Genomic DNA, 23,728 nt, shown 5'->3' with positions numbered 1-23,728 from the left:
TTATCTTGAACTGAACTGGAGAGACTGGCAGAGATCAGAGCCCAGAGGATTTGCAGGCCTCCCTAACAGGTCATTTGAATGCAGAGTTCCAAAGACTAGCAAAGAGATATAAGAAAGCCTTCCTCAGTATTCAATGCAAGGAAATAGAGGAAAACAATAGAATGGGAAAGACTAGAGATCTCTTCAAGAAAATTAGAGGTACCAAGGGAGCATTTCATGCAAAGATGAGCTCAATAAAGGACAGAAATGGTATGGACCTAACAGAAGCAGAAGATATTAAGAAGAGGTGGCAAGAATACACAGAAGAACTGTACCTAAAAGATCTTCAGGACCCAGATAATCACGATGGTGTGATCACTCACCTAGAGCCAGACATCTTGGAATGAGAAGTCAAGTGGGCCTTAGAGAGCATCACTATGAACAAAGCTAGTGGAGGTGATGGAATTCCAGTTGAGCTAATTCAAATCCTGAAAGATGATGCTGTGAAAGTGCTGCACTCAATATGCCAGCAAATTTGGAAAACTCAGCAGTGGCCACAGGACTGGAAAAGGTTAGTTTTCATTCCAATACCTAAGAAAGGCAATGCCAAAGAATGCTTAAACTACTGCACAATTGCACCATCTCACACGCTAGTAAAGTAATGCTCAAAATTCTCCAAGTCAGGCTTCAGCAAAACATGAACGATGAACTTCCAGATGTTCAAGCTGGCTTTAGAAAAGACAGAGGAACCAGAGATCAAATTACCAACTAGTAAAGTAATGCTCAAAATTCTCCAAGTCAGGCTTCAGCAAAACATGAACGATGAACTTCCAGATGTTCAAGCTGGCTTTAGAAAAGACAGAGGAACCAGAGATCAAATTACCAACAGCCGATGGATCATTGAAAAAGCAAGAAGTTTTCAGAAAAACATCTATTTCTGGTTTTTTGACTATGCCAAAGCTTTTGACTGTGTGGATCACAATAAACTGTGGAAAATTCTGAAAGAGATGAGAATTCCAGACCACCTGACCTGCCTCTTGAGAAACCTGTGTGCAAGTCAGGAAGCAACAGTTAAAACTGGACAAAGAAAAACAGACTGGTTCCAAATAGGAAAAGGAGTACATCAAGGCTGTATATTGTCACCCTGCTTATTTAACTTATATGCAGAATACATTAAGAGAAAAGCTGGGCTAGAGGAAGCACAAGCTGGAATCAAGATTGCCAGGAGAAATATCAATAACCTCAGATATGCAGTTGACAACACCCTTAGGGCAGAAAGTGAAGAAGAACTAAGAGTCTCCTGATGAAAGTGAAAGAGGAGAGTGAAAAAGTTGGCTTAAAGCTCAACATTCAGAAAACTAAGATCATGGCATCTGGTCCCATCAATTAATGGCAGGTAGATGGGGAAACAGTGGAAATACTGGCTGACTTTATTTTTCTGGTCTCCAAAATCACTGCAGATGGTGATTGCAGCCATGAAATTAAAAGACACTTACTCCTTGGAAGGAAAGTTATGACCAACCTAGACTGCATATTGAAAAGCAGAGACATTACTTTATCAACAAAGGTCCATCTAGTCAAGGCTATCATTTTTCCAGTGGCCATGCATGGATGTGAGAGTTGGACTTAAAGAAAGCTGAGTGCAGAAGAATTGATGCTTTTGAACTGTGGTGTTGGAGAAGACTCTTGTGAGTCCCTTGGACTGCAAGGAGATCCAACCAGTCCATCCTGAAGGAAATCAGCCCTGAATATTCATTGGAAGGACTGATGCTGAAGCTGCAACTCTGATACTTTGGTCACCTGATGTGAAGAACTGACTCACTTGAAAAGACCCTGATGCTGGGAAAGATTGAGGGCAGGAGGAGAAGGGGATGACAGAGGATAAGATGGTTGGATGGCATCAGCAACTCAATGGACATGAGTTTGGGTAAACTCCAGGAGTTGGTGATGGACAGAGAGGCCTGGTGTGCTATGGTTCATGTGGTCGCAAAGAGTTGTACATGACTGAGCTACTGAACTGAACTAAACTGAACTAATAGGTTTAGATTTTATCTGAAGAGAAATGGAGAAACCTCAGAATGTTTTTCTTTCCTTCCTTTCTTCCTTCTTCCCTCTCTCCCTTCCTCCTTCTTTTTTTTTCAAACTTGACCTAATTTTATTTAAAAGAATCTTTAGCCCCTCTGTGGAGAATGGATTTTAGGGATTGGTGAATGGTAGATGAATCAACGGGACCCAGTCAGGAGACTGTTTTGATGTCTAGATGACTTCTAGCTAAACGAACACCTGCAAAGATAGAGAGAGGTAAAGAGAATTTGAGATATAGGACTAAAGGTGCATTTGCTGAATTGCATGTGAGCTCTGGAAAGGGAGAATCATGGATGATTTCTAGATTTTCAATTCAAAAATGACAAGTTTGCTTCAAAAATTAAGGTCTCTGCTTTGGAAACTTAGAGTTTTAAATTACTAAGAAACAACCATATAGAACTGTTTAGTAGTTACAGATACCTGCATGAGGAATACTTATTCAGTGTGCATTAGTTTATTTTATTCTTCTTTAGTTTCTAATTTTTAAGTAAAGTTGATTCTGAAAATTATATTCTATCATTCCTTAAAAGGAAGGAAAAGACAATGAGAAGGTTTTTTCCACATTTATACCTGAAGAGCCAAAATGTTAGAGCACCTCTAGAGAGCAGTGATTAGTTTCAGTGATTACATTATCTTGAAATATATTGCAGAAACCATGATTTATTTTATAATGAGTTTCCTAAAGTGGTGTAGTTATAGCATCATGATTATAGATTATACCCCATGATGGGGCTCTTGAGTTTGTTCATTTACCTCCTTTCTAAGCAATTATCAAACTGTCATAGCTATTAATATTTACCCACATCTACTTCACTGTCATAAAATATAAATGATTACGCTCTCCCTGTGCCTTCACCCTGCCTCACATACACTTCTAATGTAGCATCCAACACATTACAGTTCCTTATTCAACTAGATTGTAACCCCCTCCATGTAGTGTAATTGTATCTTATTTTTCTTTGTATTTCTTTCATTAGCATCAGAACATCCTAATATATAATTAATTGGTGGGTAGATAAATGGATAAATAAATGGATGAATGGGGGAACACTAGGGTACAGCTAAGTGGAGTTATCCTCCAAAGCCCTTGATTTTCTGGAACCTGCTTTGTTGGCAATTTGGCATTTATCTTAGGTAAGAACTAGAGATGGAAAAAACATAAGATCAAATATCCCTAAACAATGAAGAACAAAACTATGGTTATTGTTGTTGTTGTTCAGGTGCTCAGTCAAGTTTGACTCTTTGTGACCCCATGGACTGCAGCACAAAAGGCTTCTCTGTCCTTCACCATCTCTCAGAATTTGCTCGAACTCATTTCCATTGAGTTGGTGATGCCTTCCAACCATCTCGTCCTCTGTCGCCTATATTGCATTTTTCTATATAGTATCTATGAATAGCAACTCTTTCGTGAAGTATAAAAGAGCAACTGCATGCTTTTAATGCATACACATCACACAAGCAAGCATTTTATTTCATTTATAATAAAACAGAATACAGATAGACTAATTTATTGTAAAATCTGTAACTGTCAATGGAACTCAATTCAGCTTGTCAGGCTAGCATATATTTTTCATTATAGGCAAAAGACAGGAGAAGCCAAACTGGAATCAATAGGATGCTTTAAAAGCATGAAATTAGAACAAGAAAATTGAGTTCTATGATTCAACAACTAGAGAGCATAAAGCTAGGATAGTCATATATCACAGTAAAAATAGATTGGTGACTGGCATTTACCAAGGTCTGGTCACTGAGTGAGAGAACCTCTAATATAAACAATCCTTATATCAACAAGTCTAATATTTGACTTCTTTTCTTTGTACTCTCTAGTTTGTACCTTATTCTCCTCTCTGCCTCCCAAATACAAAGCTTCATATTTATTCCCCACATTGATACAGGTAGAGTACCTCCCAGAATATTGAATGATAGTGTGCCTATATACAGTCATGGAGACTGAGAGGGAGAAATGATGGAACACACTTATTTTTCCCAAAACAAGAGGCCCATGTTATTACACGGGCTGGATGCAGCTTCAAATATAGTTTGAATTAGGTTGTTCACATTGACTCCCTTTTCGGTGCTCCTGTTATATAACAATATTGTGCCAATTAAAGGAATGAAAATACAAAGCAAGGTGAAGTAGATATGTAGGCCAAATTCAGTACAAAGTGTAAGAAGAAAGAAATATGAAATACGAATAAGAGTCAGAGTCAGCATTATGGAGACAGTGATTAACACTGGAAAGAGTGTTTGGTCTTCCAAATGAAGTTTTATTCAGCAGAGACTTGAAAGATAGGGCTTTAGCTGAGGTTGATGGAGAGAGCTTTCCAAAAGATGTAACAGCACTTCTACAGACATTATGCATCAGCATAATGTATTCAGGAAAAATAACTAATTGAGCACTGAGCAAAATTCCATGAACTCATTTCAAAGATATTGTTTCCAAAGACCAGCATTATGAAAGATACATTGTGTTTATGTCCGCTGCAACTCCATGGACTGTAGCCCTCCATGCTCTTTTGTCCATGGAATTTTCCATGCAAGAATACTGGAGTGGGTTTTCATTTCCTTCTCCAGGGGATCTTCCCAACCCAGGGATTGAACCTGGGTCTCCCACAATTCACCAGAGAAGCCCACATTATAATAAGATATATCTAATTTTACCAGTAAATCAGTAATATTCTTTTAGGATCGAATATTATTTTGAAAAATATTATGTAAATTGGTGAAGCTGTCATAATATCAAAATTGAATCATCATCCAATCAAATTAAACTAAATTAAGTACTTGACTTGAGACTATATTATTGATACTGCTGATGATTTAGAAAATTAAAATGTCTTCTCTAAGTGAAAAGTAAACTAACTCTTGAGCTCAGTGTTTGAAAATACTGAGGGAATACAGTTGTGATTTTAAAATATGAATTATAAAACTGGGCTTTTTAAACACTCAAAGAAAACCAATATTTTTTTTCTCATCTTACTGGATTCATAAGTTGTTTCCTCTTGTCCTGATAATGAGTCCTCTTTTATGGTCTGTAGATATTTTGAAACATAATCTAAAGTCTACTGAATGTCATCCGTGTCTATACAACACACATAACATTATGGTGGGAACCATACTCTGCAAAATCTTTCAAATGAAGTATAAGACTGCAAATAAGAAGGAACTTTCTTTAAGGCCTAGGTTGGCTGTGACCTCTTCTTTTAACTATTTCTGAAGAAAAGTAGTATTGGACTTTCCAATTTAGTCATCCCATGTAAAACTAATATGTAACTATTTCTGAGGAAAAGTAGTATTGGACTTTCTTATTCAGTGATCCATATAACACATATGTATATATATATATAATATGTATGCACATATTTGTACCTATTATATGTACATATTTTTGTACAAAAATATGTTGTCTTTATTTATACATCTATTTTTCATAACCTAGAGGAACTTGGAGACAGCAAAGAGACTCAACTATTTCTAATATCCCAGCATCTATTGACAGTGCATGACATGTATGAAAATACTTGGTGATATTTTTTATCAAATGTCTAATAGGTTAAATTGAATTGAATTGTATAGGAGGAGATAATTTATCTGAAAAAGCAAAATTTGCATGAAGTGATGAGAAAAACTTGCAAAACATATTTTTGGAGCCCCTGAACTCATATATAACAGTATTGTTTCAATAAACTACTTAAATCAAAGGTCAGTTTTTCATTAGCCCTTCATAATCTACACTTATTTGCATGTTAGCTACAGAATGGCCAGTCAGATTTTACAAAGATGATATAGCAAACAGATGTGGCATAAATTTGAAAAGACAGGAGTTAAAACTCAAAATTAATGGAAAAGTACCACTCCACCCCCTCCAAAATTGCCATAGTCTAAAATATCAGTTACCTTGAAATAACAACTATTTAAAAAAAAGAAAATATTAATGAAAATTAAAATAGCTTAGCTTTTTCTTTCCTTCTTCTTCTTTTTTTTTTTTTTGCTATCTGAAATGTGAATTAGAATTTGATCACAGGGAAAGAAGAAGCTGAAAAGAAAATGCAGGTGTTAGCTTCAAAGCAGAGTTTATAAAGCAGGAAGTCTTTATAAGTTGGAGGTGATAGGATAGCATGAATAATGAATTGTTCCATAGAGATATACATAATGGCCATCACCAGAGAGGGTAATCTAGTAATGTGAGATGTTTCAGATGACATAATGGGATGAAATCTGAAAGCTACAGCTAAATTACTTAGAAACTCAATAAGACTAACTTTACTATCTGAGATAAGGGAGTTTAGAAAGCATATAAATTATTATACTAAAGAATGATAAATTGCTTGTTATTTGGTCTTAGAAATTTTAATGTTTCAAATTTTAAGACCCTCATGCATTTTATATTTTTGTGTTGTAATTTGATTAATAAAATATCATGCTTTTATTGATGAGCAACTGTAATGGTACTGTATGGGATAAATAGATAGGATCAAGTCCATTTTTTTTTTTAAGTTTATATTTCTACTGAAAAACAAACCAAAATCATTGTGGACAGTAATTGTAGCCATAAAATTAAAAGATGTTTGTTCCTCAGAAAGAAAGCTGTGACAAACCTAGAGAATATATTAAAAAACAGAGACATCACTTTGCAGACAAAGGTTCACATAGTCAAAGCTAAGGTTTTTCCAGTAGTCATATACAGTTGTGAGAGTTGGACCATAAAGAAGGCTTAGCACTGAAGAATTTATGTTTTTGAATTGTGGTGCTGGAGAAGACTCTTGAGAGTCTTGAGAGTCCCTTGGACTGCAAGGAGATCAAACCAGTCAATCCTGAAGAAAATCAACCCTGAATATTCATTAAATATTCCAATGAATATTGATTGGAAGGATGCAGAAGTTCCAATATTTGGCCACCTGATATGAAGAGTTAACACATTGGAAAAGACGCTGATGCTTGGAAAGATTGAAGGCAGAAAGAGAAGGGAGTGGCAGAGGATGAGATGGTTAGATAGCATCCCTGACTCAATGGGCATTAACTTGAGCAAACTCCAGCAGATAGTGATGGTGTGCTCCATTCCATGGGGTTGCAAAGACTCAGACATGACTTAGTGATTGAACAACAAAAAACAACAAAAAGACAAAACAGGAGATGTGGGAGGGGATGTAAAGACAGAGCACAGAGAATTTTTAGTGAAATATATAATAGTGAAAATATATGATACCATAATGACAGCTATGTGCCATTATGCATTTGTCCAAACCCACAGACTGTACAAAGCCAGAGTGAATCATAATGTAAACTGTGAACTTTGGGTAATTATGAACTGTCAATGTAGATTCATCGATGTACATTTGTAGTTGTAACAAATGTACCACTGTGGTGGGGAATGTTGATAACTGGAGGTATTAAGCATATATGGAGGCAATGGATACCAGAGGAATCTCTATGCTTTCTTCTCAATTCTGCTGTGAACTTTAAACTGTTCTAAAATAAAGTAATAAAGTTGTAACAAAAAGGCATGATGACTTCTGGAAACATTACTATATTTGATAGATTAAGTGTTAAATAAAAATGTGTGGCTTGCATAAGGATAGCAAGAATTTTTAAGTGTATTATTATACTTCAAAGATACATTAAAAAAAACAAAGTTTTATATGCCTATTTTATTTATAATAACCCCAATCTGGGCTTTGGGATGAAAAGATACTGTCACTTGATACCTTATTTTTTTTTCCCTGATCGTGTTGATATCTGCTGGGCAGTAGTTAGGGAAATACCCATTAAAAAAAGAAAGAAAGAAAGAAAAACAGAAAGAAAAGGACAGGAGAGAAGAATTAGGCATATGTGAATTTTTCCAGCTTGTCATGGTGTTCTTCTTCAGGCTTAATCACTCCCTATGTTTTCCAAGTTTTTCTTTTCATCAAAAGGAGCCTCCCAATTTACTAACAGAAAGCAGTATTTCTTAGAATTTTTTTTTTTATAGAACATTAGTTTTATGAGATATTACCTAGAAAACAAAATATTCTAGGGTTAAATAACTTTGAGAAGGGCTGTGTTAAACATAGGCAGAATTCCCTACAACATTTTTGTTTAGAGAATTTATGATGCTAATGTGCATTGTAAAACTCCAAAGGGAGATATTATGTATGTGATGTTTTCAAATTTATTTGATGACTAATAGATTTGTCTGAATACCTAAGCACTTTAAACCAAGGATTTGGCAAAGCAAGGGCTCCTGAGATGTGAGACTCAGCTTTCTGAAAACTCATCAGAGGACAACTTAAAGTGTGTTGATCTTTGCTTACAATATAAAGAATGATTACAAGACATGCCTGGAGAAGGAAATGTCAACCCACTCCAGTATTCTTGCCTGGAGAATTCCATGGACAGAGGAGCTTGGCAGGCTACATTCCATGGGGTTGCAAAGAGTCCAACATGACTGAGCAACAGTCATTCACTCACAAGGGTATGGGAAAGGGATCCCTAGTTTCAGCTGGTATATCATTCAGAGCAGGGTAAGTAGTGGTTGGTTATAGGCAATATTTATCTCCAAGTTTGCCCAAGCAGAACTAAGTACAAACACTACCTCACTCTCAACACCCTACCACCATAATCTTCTAGGTATTACGTTGGAAAAAGGTAGAGTTAAGAAGAAATAGCTGCTCACCTTCACAAAGAGGGAATCACAATACCTGAAGGGATGATGTCCCTTAGATGTAGGGCAAATGGGGACTTATCAAGGGGGGTAATGCCCTAACTTCTATATATAGGCTTTCACGACCTTCACTAAGCTTATTCTTCCTCAGGCTCCTCAAAAGGGAACTGGTGAGGCAAGAAGAATCCAGTATCTTCCTTTAATGTGCCACTGACATGATGAGGCTGGGTACCTACAGCAAACCTTTTGAGTATTGGAGGGAGCTCAGACTAATAATGAGAATAAGGGCATTGCTCAGCTGGGGAGGGTGAAGCAATTCGTAAGCTACAACCGAGACAAAACTCAACTATCATCCCTTCTCATTAGGTTGGTTAATTAAGAAAAGGGGTATTTCTAACAGACATTACCCAGATAAAAATCCCACAGAATCTATTCAAAAGTTTAGGCTTGCAATTTGGATTCTGGAAGGGTTTGCAGAGTAGAGAAACCCTAATGCTACAACTAATTAGACACCTCTACTCTCTTGCTGTTGCAAAACGTTAAGTGGGACAAAAGAAGACAGAGAAAGAGAGTCTGAAAAAGTAGCAAAATAATGATTGCCACCAATAAGTAGAGATGTGTAAATTCACGATACCACCATTTTAATCTGCTGCTTAACAGGGGAGTGTTGCTAAACTCTAATCTAACATTACAGGTTCATTATAGAGACAGAAGGAAAGTAAGAAGATAGTCTGATGCCAGTCTTTGAGTCCACATGTGAGCCTAATAGAAAAGTGACCAGAAGACATAGCAAGGACTCCAGGGTCCACTGTACGACAGAAGAAGCAAAAGTAATGTTGATTATACCCATGGGCTAAATATACTTTTTTCTTTTCCTGAGCAAGTCTTAGGATTCTTAGTATTCTTGTCAATCTCAAGTTGAGGAGATCTATATTTTAAGGGGAAAGGGAATAATATACCTATAAGAAAATGGAGGCCAGCCTCACTTACTAATGTTTTGAAAATGAAGAAAAAAATAAGGATAGTTAAGATTAAAAAGACCTGAGAATTTTTTTTAATCATATTTTTTATTCCTTTTAACACATTTTTGCATGGGAATATGTATACTTAAAGATTTTATTGTTTATGCTGAAATGAAAGAGAATATCAATAATATTATACTGTTATCTCTAACAGAATAAACATGAAAGATTTTTTAATCTCTAAACTTCTAAATAGGGCTTTGTGAACTTTAGCTGCCATAAATCATGGACATTGGAGCTAAAGCATTTCAGTCTCTACACTGATCTTTCTTTTTTTAAATTAAGGTAAAATTTTAAGCTACTATAAGCATCCATTGCCACACTTTTACAAAAAAGCAGCTGCCATTTTATGTATCAATTTAAAATATTTAAATAATGATATTGGAGTTCCTCACAATTGAAATATACAAAATGAATTCAAATCTGTGATCATATTTTAACAACTTTGATAGCACAGCTTTGATAGAGTCTATTTTCTTACCTTTTAAATATTAGAAAGGTATCACAGATGTTGACTTGTTCTAAAATGAGAGGGTGATCATGTTGCAACATGTCAACCAACTAATTACCAAATATTATTGAAGGTGTCTGACTGCCTAGGCAGCTGTCCTCCTCCTCCTCCCTCACAGCTCTATGTGTGCCTTTCCTGAATTATAAGAGAGTTATACTTATTTTGACTAAATTTTATAATTAAGTCTATGGCTTCTTTTCTAATTTTATTTCACTTTAATAAAGATTTGTTCATGTTTATGATGTGCAATCATTGCATGGCATATTGAGGGAAAACTACCTGACTTTATGGTTTAATAGAGGAGAGTCATAAATAATTAAAGTACTATATACATTTAAACAAAAAATACAAATAAATTAAAACACCAATATGTCTTATTGGCTGCTTAAAAAATATTTCATGAAGGCTGAGAAACTCCTTGAATGGCTTCTAGAGGCCAGTTATATTATAATAGGTAGAGAATTGAAAGGGAAGAGTAAATGTTGCAAGCAGTGGTAAAACCATGAGAAAAGGCAGTGGAGATAGGAAAAAAAAACAGATGGACTGGATAGGGAATGAGCGCTTATAAAATTTTACACATGAACCTGGCAAAATCAGACACGGAAGATATTACATTTGATGTCTCACTAAAGAGTTTTATTTGAGACATTCTAAACCCTTCTGAGAAAGTTGAAGAGCTCAATCTTTTTCTAAAGAAAAACATGATAGACTTGTTGACCCAAACAAGTAGACTGTGGCATATTTCTCCAGAAAAGATGGTTTTATTTGGGATCAGCAGAGAATTACAATTTGGGGTCTGCAACCATGAAGAGTCATGTGCAAGTCCCCACACAGGAAAGGAAGAACACACTTATGGAGAGGGGAAAGGAAGTTGGCACATGTACACCCATGACTGATTCATGTGAATGTATGGCAAAAACCACTACAATATTGTAAAGTAATTAGCCTTCACTTAAAATAAATAAATTAATTTACAGAAAAAAGAAAAAAAGAAAAAAAAGACAGAGTCCATGGCTTTTCATTTCCTGAGTTCTTGCTCAGAAAAAACCAAAACAAAAGCTCCCATGGAGCTTTGCTATCCTCACAAGGCATGAGAGCGCCCCCTTCTGGTATCCTCAGTCTATTTAAAATTTCTATTCATTAGTTTTGAGAATCTGGAGAAGTGGAAAACCACTTTAAAACTGAAGTTCAATTCAGTTCAGTCGCTCAGTCCTGTTCGACTCTCTGCAACGCCATGAATCGCAGCATGCCAGGCCTCCCTGTCCATCACCAACTCCCGGAGTTTACCCAAACTCATGTCCACTGAGTCAGTGATGCCATCCAGCCATCTCATCCTCTGTCATCCCCTTCTCCTCCTGTCCCCAATCCTCCCCAGCATCAGGGTCGTTTCCAATGAGTCAGCTCTTCGCATGAGGTGGCCAAAGTATTGGAGTTTCAGCTTCAACATCAGTCCTTCCAATGAACACCCAGGACTGATCTCCTTTAGGATGAACAGGTCGGATCTCCTTGCAGTCCAAGGGACTCTCAAGAGTCTTCTCTAACACCACAGTTCAAACACGCTCATTTTTCTTCACATACCAACTCTCACATCCATGTATGACCACCGGAAAAACCATAGCCTTGACTAGATGGACCTTAGTTGGCAAAGTAATGTCTCTGCTTTTAAATATGCTATCTAGGTTGGTCATAACTTTCCTTCCAAGGAGTAAGCGTCTTTTAATTTCATGGCTGCAATCACCATCTGCAGTGATTTTGGAGCCCCCCCAAAATTAAGTCTGACACTGTTTCCACTGTTTCCCCATCTATTTCTCATGAAGTTATGGGATCAGATGCCATGCTCTTAGTTTTCTGAATGTTGAGCTTTAAGCCAACTTTTTCACTCTCCTCTCTCACGTTCATCAAGAGGCTTTTTAGTTCTTCTTCACTTTCTGCCATAAGGGTAGTGTCACTGCATATCTGAGGTTATTGATATTTCTCCTGGCAATCTGGATTCCAGCTTGTGCTTCCGCCAGCACAGCATTTCTCACGATGTACTCTGTATATAAGTTAAATAAGCAGGGTGACAATATACAGCCTTTATGTACTAATTTTCCTATTTGCAACAAGTCTGTTGTTACAGCTCCAGTTCTAACTGTTGCTTACTGACCTGCATACAGGTTTCTCAAGAGGCAGGTCAGTTGGTCTGGTATTCCCATCTCTTCCAGAATTTTCCACAGTTTATTGTGATCCACACAGTCAAAGGCTTTGGCATAGTCAAGAAAGCAGAAATAGATGTTTTTCTGGAACTCTCTTACTTTTTCAATGATCCAGCAGATGTTGGCAATGTGATCTCTGGTTCCTCTGCCTTTTCTAAAACCAGCTGGAACATCTGGAAGTTCACGGTTCATGTATAGCTGAAGCCTGGCTTGGAGAATTTTGAGCATTACTTTACTAGCGTGTGAGATGAGTGCAGTAGTGCAGTCGTTTTGAGCATTTTCGGCATTGCCTTTCTTAGGTATTGGAATGAAAACTGACCTTTTCCAGTCCTGTGGCCACTGCCGAGTTTTCCAAATTTGCTGGCATATTGATTGCAGCACTTTCACAGCATCATCTTTCAGGATTTGAAATAGCTCAACTGGAATTCTATCACCTCCACTAGCTTTGTTCATAATGATGCTTTCTAAGGCCCACTTGACTTCGCATTCCAGGATGTCTGGCTCTAGGTGAGTGATCAGACCGTCGTGATTATCTGGGTCCTGAAGATCTTTTATGTACAGTTCTTCTGTGTATTCTTGCCACCTCTTCTTAATATCTTCTGCTTCTGTTAGTTTCATACCATTTCTGTCCTTTATCAAGCCCATCTTTGCATGAAATGTTCCCTTGGTGTCTCTAACTTTCTTGAAGAGATCTCTAGTCTTTCCCATTCTGTTGTTTCCCTCTATTTCTTTGCAGTGATCGCTGAGGAAGGCTGTCTTATATCTCCTGCTATTCTTTGGAACTCTGCATTCGAATGAGTATATCTTTCCTTTTCTCCTTTGCTTTTTGCTTCTCTTCTTTTCACAGCTATTTGTAAGGCCTCCTCAGAGAGCCATTTTTGCTTTTTTGCATTTCTTTTCCATGGGGATAGTCTTGATCCCTATCTCCTGTACAATGTCATGAACCTCCATTCGTAGTTTATCGGGCACTCTGTCTATCTGATCTAGTCCCTTAAATCTATTTTTCACTTCCACTGTATAATCATAAGGGATTAGATCTAGGTCATACTTGAACAGTCTAGTGGTTTTCCCCACTTTCTTCAATTTAAATCTGAATTTGGCAATAAGGAGTTCATGATCTGAATTGCAGTCAGTTCCCGGTCTTGTTTTTGCTGACTGTATAGAGCTTCTCCATCTTTGGCTGCAAAGAATATAATCAATCTGATTTCGGTGTTGGCCATCTGGTGATGTCAATGTGTAGAGTCTTCTCTTGTGTTGTTGGAAGAGGGTGTTTGCTATGACCAGTGTGTTCTCTTGGCAAACCTCTATTAGCCTTCTCCCTGTTTCATTCTGTACTCCAAGGCCAATTTGCCTATTACTCCAGGTGTTCCTTGACTTCCTACTTTTGCATTCCAGTCCCCTATAATGAAAAGGACATCTTTTTTGGGTGTTAGTTCTAAAAGGTCTTGTAGGTCTTCATAGAACCGTTCAACTTCAGCTTCTTCAGCTTTACTGGTTGGGGCATAGACTTGGATTACCGTGATATCGAATGGTTTGCCTTGGAAACGAACAGAGATCATTCTGTCGTTTTTGAGATTGCATCCAAGTACCGCATTTTGGACTCTTTTGTTTACCATGATGGCTACTCCATTTCTTCTAAGGGATTCCTGCCCACAGTAGTAGATATAAAGGTCATCTGAGTTAAATTCACTCATTCCAGTCTATTTTATTTCGCTGATTCCTAGAATGTTGAGGTTCACTCTTGCCATCTTCTGTATGCCCACTTCCAATTTGTCTTGATTCACGGACCTAACGTTCCAGGTTCCTTCCTATGCTACTCTTTACAGCATCGGACCTTGCTCCCATCACCAGTCACATCCACAACTGGCTATTGTTTTTGCTTTGGCTCCATCTGTTCATTCCTTCTGGACTTATTTCTCCACTGATCTCTAGTAGCATATTGGGCACCTACCGACCTGGGGGGTTCATCTTTCAGTATCCTATCATTTTGCCTTTTCGTACTGTTCATGGGGTTCTCAAGGCAAGAACACTGAAATGGTTTGCCATTCCCTTTTCCAGTGGACCACATTCTGTCAGACCTCTCCACCATGACCTGTCTGTCTTAGGTGGCCCCACACGGCATGGCTTAGTTATTGAGTTAGACAAGGCTATGGTCCATGTGATCAGATTGGCTAGTTTTCTGTGATTATGGTTTCAGTGTGTCTGCCCTCTGATGCTCTCTCGCAACATCTACCATCTTACTTGGGTTTCTCTTATCTTGGACTTGGGGTATCTCTTCACGCCTGCTCCAGCAAAGTGCAGCCACTGCTCTTTACCTCGGACGAGGGGTATCTCCTCACAGTCGCTCCTTCTGACCTTGAACGTGGAGTAGCTCCTCTCGGCCCTCCTGCGTCCTTGCAGCCGCCGCTCCTTGGACATGGGGTAGCTCCTCTCGTCTGCTCCTGTGCTGTCGCAGCCTGGCACTCTCCACGGCCGCCCCTGACCAGATGGCAAGAATTGATGAAGTCTCTATTCAGGAAGCGGAAGTGTTCAAAATTACTGACAATTTCTATTTAGGGAAATTAAAAGGCTGTTGAGACCTTTAAACATGAAAGAGAACCCAAAGAGAAGAACAGTTTTTGATAGACAATAACTTTTGATTTGGGATATATTGAGTATGTATTTTCTTCAAGATATCCATGATATATGTCCAATCCAGCCTGAAATAAAGGTTTGAAATACAGTTAGAGCCATCCTTCAGAGGTGATTCAGAAACACGCTATCTATAACTGTGGGAGTAGATTAACACAAGAAGAGAGCACGAGGAGAAAATTGAAAAAGACCTAGTGCATGATGTTAAACAATAAAGTTCTTAAAGTCGGAAAGATAAAGAAAAGTCTGGTGTATGGACTTAGAAGGCATAGTTAGAACTTTAGAAGATCAAGAGAGAAAAAATAAAGTTAGGGAAGCCAAAGGAGAGTTTTTCAAAAGAAGAACTAAAATGGTAAGTATGCATGGAATATAGATGGGGTGACAAGAGTGAGATACAAATTTCAAGGGATAAGAAATCAGAAGGTGGTAAGGAAAATGTGAATATTTTAACAATTAAAGGGATCGCTACAATAGGACAACTCACATTTTAACATTTTAACAAAGGAATAGCAACAAGAGGACAACTCATGAGATCACAAACTAGAAAAAAACCATGAATGAATGGATGAAAAAACAATGAGTGAATGAAACAGCCATGAACATACATCAAAATGAAGAAGTTTTTTGAGAAGAAAAGATAGTAAAATTGTCCTAATTGTCTGAGACCCCACTCAGTCAATTTACACATGTAAATCTATCCTCACACTGATCTGTAAGTGGATAATGTTATCCCTGTGGTAAAGCACAGACAATGGAGGCTCAGAATGCTTGTGTAGCTTGTTGAAGATCCATATGATGAGTGACAAAACCAGGAATCACCTCAGTCTCTCTGAACCCAGAAACAATTTTCTTGATCTCTTGATTCACCAAGATTGATACCATACAGCCAATAAGAAAAAGACATACTCTATGGTCTTACTTATTTGTGAAATATAAAAATTAAAACAAAACAAAACTCATAGAGAACAGATTAGTGGTTGCCATAGGTAGGGTATTGTAGTTGGGGAAAATGGGTGAAGGTGGTCAAATGGTTTTGTTTTTGTTGTTGTTTAGTTGCTAAGTCATGTCTGATGCTTTGTGACCCCATGGACTGTAGCCTGCCAGGCTCCTCTCTCCATGGGATGTCCCAGGGAAGAATACTGAAGTGTGTAGCCATTTCCTTCTCTAAGGGATCTTCTGGACTCAGGGATTGAACCCCGTGCCTCCTGCCTGGCAGGAGGATTCTTTAACACAGAGCCACTAGGGAAGCCCTTGGTCAAATAGTACAAACTTCCAATTAAAAGGTTTTGAACTTAATCTTAAGAAATTTCCAATTTTAAGTTCTGGGGTTGTAATGTATATTACATTACATAATGGAAATATGTAAATAAAATTAATGATATATTTGAAAGTTGTTAATAGACTAGATCTTAAAAGTTCTCATCACAAGAAAATAATTGTGTAACTATGTGAGGAGATGGTTGTTAACGAAACTTTGTGCTAATCATTTTGCAATATATACTGATATCAAATCATGCTATATACTTAAACTAATACAGTGTTATACTTCAATTATATCTCAATAAAACTGATGCTATAAAGCAATGAGCAAAGTACATTTGAAAGGGCTAGTTCCTCAGGTAAGGTAAACCCTGTTCTTTCCTTCTGTAATTACTTGAAATCATTTCCTCACCATAATTCTCCCATATTTTTGAGTCCCATTCTTTAGCTGGCATGTTATGTCCTTCTTCTGCCAGTCCAAATATAATTAGCAGCCAATTTAGTTTGCATTGTACAGTCAGGAGGTAAGAGTCTTTCTAAAACTTTGCTTTGGTAGCAGATACTACATCGGAGGAAGCTCTTGTAAAGAAATCCTATCCTCTTGAAGTTCTATAGATGCAGAACTCATTCTTTTTCTTATCCACTGATCACATTGGCACCATCTCCCAGAACACAATGAAATTTTCAATATATAATAGGATAAATAATTTGATATCTTGAATACATGATATAGCAGTTCTATTAAGTATTTTCCTCTCTGGTATTATAGATCATTTTTAGTTCAGTTCAGTTCAGTTCAGTAACTCAGTCATGTCTGACTCTTTGTGACCCCATGAATCGCAGCACGCCAGGCCTCGCTGTCCATCAACAATTCCTGGAGTTTACCCAAACTCATGTCCATTGAGTAGGTGATGCCATCCAACCATCTTATCCTCCATCGTCTCCTTCTCCTCCTGCCCTCAATCTTTCCCAGAATCAAAGTCTTTTCAAATGAGTTGCTCTTCGCATGAGGTGGCCAAAGTATTGGAGTTTCAGCTTCAACATCAGTCCTTCCAATGAATACCCAGGACAGATCACCTTTAGGATGGACTGGGTGGATCTCCTTGCAGTCCAAGGGACTCTCAAGAGTCTTCTCCAACACCACAGTTCAAAAGCATCAATTCTTCTGCGCTCAGCTTTCTTTGTAGTCTAACTCTCACATCCATACATGACTACTGGAAAAACCATAGCCTTGACTAGACGGATCTTTGTTGACAAAGTAAGGTCTCTGCTTTTTAATATGCTGTCTAGTTTGGTCATAACTTTCCTTCCAAGGACTAAGTGTCTTTTAATTTCATGGCTGCAATCACCATCTGCAGTGATTTTGGAGCCCCCCAAAATAAAGTCAGCCACTGTTTCCCCATTTATTTGCCATGAAATGATGGGACTGGGTGCCATGATATTAGTTTTCTGAATGTTGAGCTTTAAGCCAACTTTTTCACTCTCTTCTTTCACTTTCATCAAGAGGCTCTTTAGTTCTTCTACACTTTCTGCCATAAGGGTGGTGTCATCTGCATATCTGTGGTTATTGATATTTCTCCCAGGAATCTTGATTCCACCTAGTGCTTCATCCAGTCCAGCATTTTTCATGATGTACTCTGCATATAAGTTAAATAAGCACAGTGACAGAATACAGCCTTTATGTATTCCTTTTCTTATTTGGAACCAGTCTGTTGTTCCATATCCAGTTCTAACTGTTGCTTCCTGACCTTCAAACAGGTTGCTCAAGAGGCAGGTCAGGTGGTCTGGTATTCCCATCTCTTTCAGAATTTTCAACAGTTTATTGGGATCCACACAGTCAAAGACTTTGGCATAGTCAAAAAGGCAGAAATAGATGTTTTTCTGGAAACTTCTTGGTTTTTCGATGATCCACCAGATCTTGGCAATTTGATCTCTGGTTTCTCTGCCTTTTCTAAAACCTGTTTGAACATCTGGAAGTTCATGGTTCACGTATTGCTGAAGTCTGGCTTGGAGAATTTTGAGCATTACTTTACTAGCGTGTGAGATGAGTGCAACTGTGCGGTAGTTTGAGCATTCCTTGACATTGCCTTTCTTTGGGATTGGAATGAAAACTGACCTTTTCCAGTCCAGTGGCCACTGCTGAGTTTTCCAAATTTGTTGGCACATTGAGCGCAGAACTTTCACAGCATCATCTTTGAGGATTTGAAATAGCTCAACTGGAATTCCATCACCTCCACTAGCTTTGTCTGTAGTGATGTTTCCTAAGGCCCACTTGACATCACATTCCAGAATGTCTGGCTCTAGGTGAGTGATAGGTCATATTATATTTTATTTATCACTTTTTGTACCAACCATATATGAGATTTATACTAAAGAGTTAGTAGTATAGAGATTACTTGCATTTTACCATAAAATGTAGTGGGTAGCCATTCCCTATTCCAGGGTATCTTCTCAATCCAGGTCTCCTGCATTGCCACGTCCAGCACAATGGGTGAGGAAGACCTGAAAAAGGGCGAGCGCTTAATGAAAAAGAGAAATGCATATAATTTGGCAAGCAGGAGACCCTCCTGCTCTCCATGGCAGGAAGACAAAATGACTCCTTTCAGCCTGCACTTTTATTGGCAGAAGTCACATGAGATCATTAGGGATAGCAATACTGGGGAGTTTGATTAGCGCAGGCTCTGTTGTTTATCAGAAATATCTTGTTTTGTTTCCATGCAGATGGATGCAGGGGTAGGCAGTGAAGTGGAGCAGAGAGCACTCCCCGCCCCAAAATGTCCCTTCAGCATGCTTACTGGGACAATCACAAGGGTGCAGTTTGCCGCACCCTCCTGTCATGGGGCAGGTTCTGGTCTCTGCTCCGCCAGGCTGCAACACCATATTGCAAGCAGATTCTTTACCGTCTGAGCTACGAGGGAAGCCCATAGAAATAAAAACTGGTTGTTAAACATTAAAATTGATCTGTAAAGTGAGTCCTGCAATGAAATGATGGGTAATAAAGTACCTATCCATTACCAAAACTGTTCCTTCAAAGTAGAATAGGAGGAGGATTAAAATTCTGTGGATAGGATATTTAATCATAGTCATTATTCAACAACTGACATTTTGTGACCTCATAAAAATGCTAACACCCATTTTCTCATTCATATGTAACCCCAGGAAAAATGAAACTGGCCCCAATCACAAGTTATATGGTCACACAATACCCTACTTACACCTTAACACTATTTCATCAAAGAATCCACATATTTGTCACTAAATGACATACTGAAATTCACAACAATCGCATACTGAAGTTTTATTTTTTGGTTTTAATATTACAGTTTTGATGTATCTGATCCACAAAATACAAATAGCAAAGATAAAGAGGATTCCTTACATAATAAGATATGCTGATTTTTGTCAAGAATAATGTGTTACCTAGAGTTTGCTTATAAAATAGTGTAAGTTAAATTTGAACCAAAGTTTTAATTGTTTTTTAGAAATCAAATAACATAGACCTAATATTCTGATTAGGTGTCTTTTCTGCAAGAAAGGGTTAGAATCCTACACTGTCTACCAGATAATAACATAATTCAAATTTTGATAAGGTGGGTGAAATAATGCCATGCCCTGTCCCCACCAAGAGGTGGACTAGAATCTCTAAAATCCATGAATATTCTGCCCTACATGGCAAAATTGTCTTTGTTGATGTGATCAAGAATCTTAAAATGGAGATATTTTCCTAGATTATCTGATAAGGCACAATGAAATCATGAAAGTGAAAGTGAAAGTTGCTCAGTCATGTCTAACTCTTTGCCACCCCATGGACTATACACATTCCGTGGAATTCTCCAGGCCAGAATACTGGAGTGGGTAGCCAGTTTGCTTCTCCAGGGGATCTTCCCAATCCAGGGATCAAACCCAAATCTCCCACATTGCTGGAAGTTTGTTTACCAGTTGAGCCATCAGGGAAGTCCAATAAGGGTCCTTAAATGTGGAGGAGCAAGGCAAGAGAGTTAGATTTGGAGGAAATGTGGCAACCCAAACAGAGTTCAGAATGATGCCATTGCTGGAAGGGGGCCAGGTGCCAAGGAACGCAGGGAGCCTCTAGAAGCTGGAAATGGCAAGGAAATATTTTCTTTCACACAAGATACAAGTTATTTTATATTAACATTCCTCTCTTACCTATTATACATCCTGGTGCAACTCTTGGGAATTAGTGGTGCTGACCATCCCTGCCATCATGCAGTCAAAAATCTGCATATGACTTTTGACAAACTCAAAAATACTAATAACCTACTGTTGACCAGAAGTTGTACCGATAATATCAATAGCCAATTAACACACATTTTGCATTTATATGTACTACATATTGTATTATTACAACAAAATCAGTTAGATAAAAGGAAATGTTATTAAGAAAATCATAATGCAAATACATTTACAATACATATATTTATTTATTGGGGAAAAAACTGAATATAAGTGGATCTGTGCCATTCAAATCCATGTCATTCAAGGGTCAGCTGTATATGCTTTTGTATGTGCATTTGTGTAATAAAGAATGAATGTTGATATAACTCATCTTTGTTTATCCAAATAGAACTCCTGGGGTGGGAAAGTTCTGTGAAACTGCAGGAGTAAGGCCATGGGGACTTTAGTTTTGGTATATCAACTCTTGCAAGTGGCATTACATGAATGAAACAGTACTGCTGAATAAATTGTGGTGCTGATAGGCTGCATTTTGTGCTCTGTTGAACAGTCTTCACTGAGAATGAAGCATTCTGCTTAATTTTGTTGTTGTTCAACTCTTCGTGACTCCATTGACTGCACAATGCCAGGCTTCCCAGTCTTTAACTATCATGTTTTCTCAAATTCATGTTCATTGAGTTGGCGATGGTATCTAACCATCTCATCCTCTGCTGTCCTCTGCTTCATATGGACACATAAACTTGTGTGTTTCTTGACTCCAAGTGTGTTCTCTTGACCAAATTTTGTTCCTTCACTAGGACAGAGAGATGGTTCCAGCTCATTTGTTACTTTATTCAAGAAGCTGATGAAGACTCTTGTAGCAAGAGCTGTTTGGACTTTCTTAGCCTGAAGTTTCTAAATAATCACATTAATCTTAAATTAGAACCAGGACTAAATTGAACAATGATACACATTTGTTGTTGTTTAGTCACTAAGTAGTGTCCTACTCTTTCTGACCCCATGGTCTGCAGAACGCCAGATTCCTCTGTCCTCTACTATCACCCAGAAATTGCTCAAGCTCATATCCATTGAGTCAGTAATGCTATCAAACCATTTCATAATTTGTTGCCCCCTCCTCCTTTTCCTTCAGTTTTTCCCAGCAGCAGGGTCTTTTCCAATGAGTCTGTGCTTTGCATCAGGTGGCCAAAGCATTGGAGCTTCAGCTTCAGTATCAGTCCTTCCAATGAATATTCAGGGTTGATTTTCAGGATTGACTGGTTTGATCTCCTTGAAGTCCAAGGGACTCTTGAGAGTCTTCTCCAAAACCACAATTCAAAAGCATCAATTCTTAGGTGCTCAGCCTACCTTATGGTCCAACTCTCACATCCATACATGATTGCTGGAAAAATCATAGTTTTGAATAAGTTGGCAAAGTGATGTTTCTGCTTTTTAATACATTGTCTAGGTTTGCCATAGCTTTCCATCCAAGAAGCAAGTGTCTTTTAATTTCTTGGCTACAGTCACCATCCACAGTGATTTGGAGCCCAAGAAAATCAAATCTGTTACTACTTCCACTTTTCCCATTCTATTTGCCAAGAAGATGAGACTGGATGCCATGATATATATATTTTTTTCCTTTCCAATGATTAGTTTTAAGCCAGCTTTTGACTCTCCTCTTTCACCCTCATCAAGAGGCTCTTTGGTTCCTTTTCACTTTCCGCCATTACAGTGGCATCATCTGTATATCTGAGGTTGTTAATATTTCTCCCAGCAATCTTGATTCCAGCTTGTGCTTTATCCAGCCCGGCATTTTGCATGATGTACTCTGCATATATGTTAAATAAGCAGGGTGACAATATACAGCCTTGTCATACTCCTTCTCAATTCTGAACAAGACAGTTGTTCCATGTACAGTTCTAACTGTTGCTTCTTGACCTGCACACAGATTTCTCAGGAGGCAGGTAAGGTGGTCTGGTATTCCCATCTCTTGAAGAATTTTCCAGTTTGTTGTGATCCACACAGTCAAAGGCTTTAGCATAGTCAGTGAAGCAGAATAGATACTTTCTGGAATTCTGTTGCTTTCTCCATGATCCAACAGATGTTGGCAGTTTGAACTCTGATTCCTCTGCCTCTTCAAAATCTAGCTTGCATACCTTAACATTTCAGGTGAGTATGCAATATTGCTCTGTATAGCATTGGACTTTACTTTCACTACTACATATCCCACAACTGAGTGTCTTTTCTGCTTTGGCCCAGTGGATTCATTCTTTCTGGAGCTATCAGTAATTGCCCTCCACTTTTACTCAGTAGCATACTGGCCACCTTCTAACCTGGGCAGCTCACCCTTTGGTGTCATATATTTTTACCTTTTCATACTGTTCATGGGGTTCTTGCAGCATGTATACTGGAGTGGTTTGTATTTCCTTCTCTAGTGGACCACATTTTGTCAGAACTCTTCACTAGACCTGTCCATCTTTGGTGGCCCTGCATGGCATGGTTCATAGCTTCATTGAGTTACATAAGCCCCTTTGCCACAACAAGGCTGTGATCCATGGGAAATACCAAATGTTCTAAGGTATCTCAGCCCTGTCTAATGGAACAAGGATTAGACTGAAGTCAAGGATTTTGATTTGACATTTGCACATTCATATTAAAGAAATGAATTTAAAAAAGCTAAAAAAATGGTTTATATTCAGTTTGCTGCTTTTTGTTAACTAATCTTAGTTTCATACACAAATACCATGCTATAATGAACATTGTCAAGTGGAATTTTTATCATCATAATAGATGTACTTATGCTTTTCTCATCTCTCCTGAAAGTATTCTCTTTCCCAGCTCCATATCAAATGAATTATTAGATGTTTAAAAGTTTCCAAAATACGATTTTTTGCATTGATTTAGGTATAAAGGACTAAATTACTACAATTTGGAAAATCAAATAGTAAAGCTTCAGAAGTATAAAAGTAGAATCCATGTATATACAAATTATTTTGCTGCAAACTATAAGAATATTAAAAACAAAAAACCAAATACCCAGTGTTTAAAGTTTCCAATCATAGAGAGCTACTTTTCAAATAAGTATATCTGAAACATTTGGAAATTTCAATTTTACCTCTTATGATATACTAAGGTCTTATGTATTTATATAATTGACTTACCACATTTGACTGTGGTACTTATCTTTACAATATTCAGTATCACTTTTAAAATGAATAGAATGCTACTTGTCTTT

General features: G+C 37.8%; 1 protein-coding gene across 1 annotated transcript in view; it reads right to left on the bottom strand.

The window, feature by feature from the left end:
* Nucleotides 1-23,728, bottom strand: part of LOC145522953 (uncharacterized) — a 252,008-nt gene that overhangs the window by 45,250 nt on the left and 183,030 nt on the right. Inside the window, exon 3 of the mRNA XM_081532337.1 lies at nt 18,731-18,825. Coding sequence (XP_081388463.1) covers nt 18,731-18,825 — 95 coding nt within the window. The remainder of the gene's footprint in view (nt 1-18,730; nt 18,826-23,728) is intronic.

The sequence above is a fragment of the Giraffa tippelskirchi genome, chromosome 2 (genome assembly GCF_054371585.1).
Source record: "Giraffa tippelskirchi isolate mGirTip1 chromosome 2, T2T-mGirTip1v1.2.pri, whole genome shotgun sequence".
NCBI lineage: Eukaryota > Metazoa > Chordata > Mammalia > Artiodactyla > Giraffidae > Giraffa > Giraffa tippelskirchi.
This window is presented reverse-complemented; position numbering and strand designations above follow the sequence as displayed.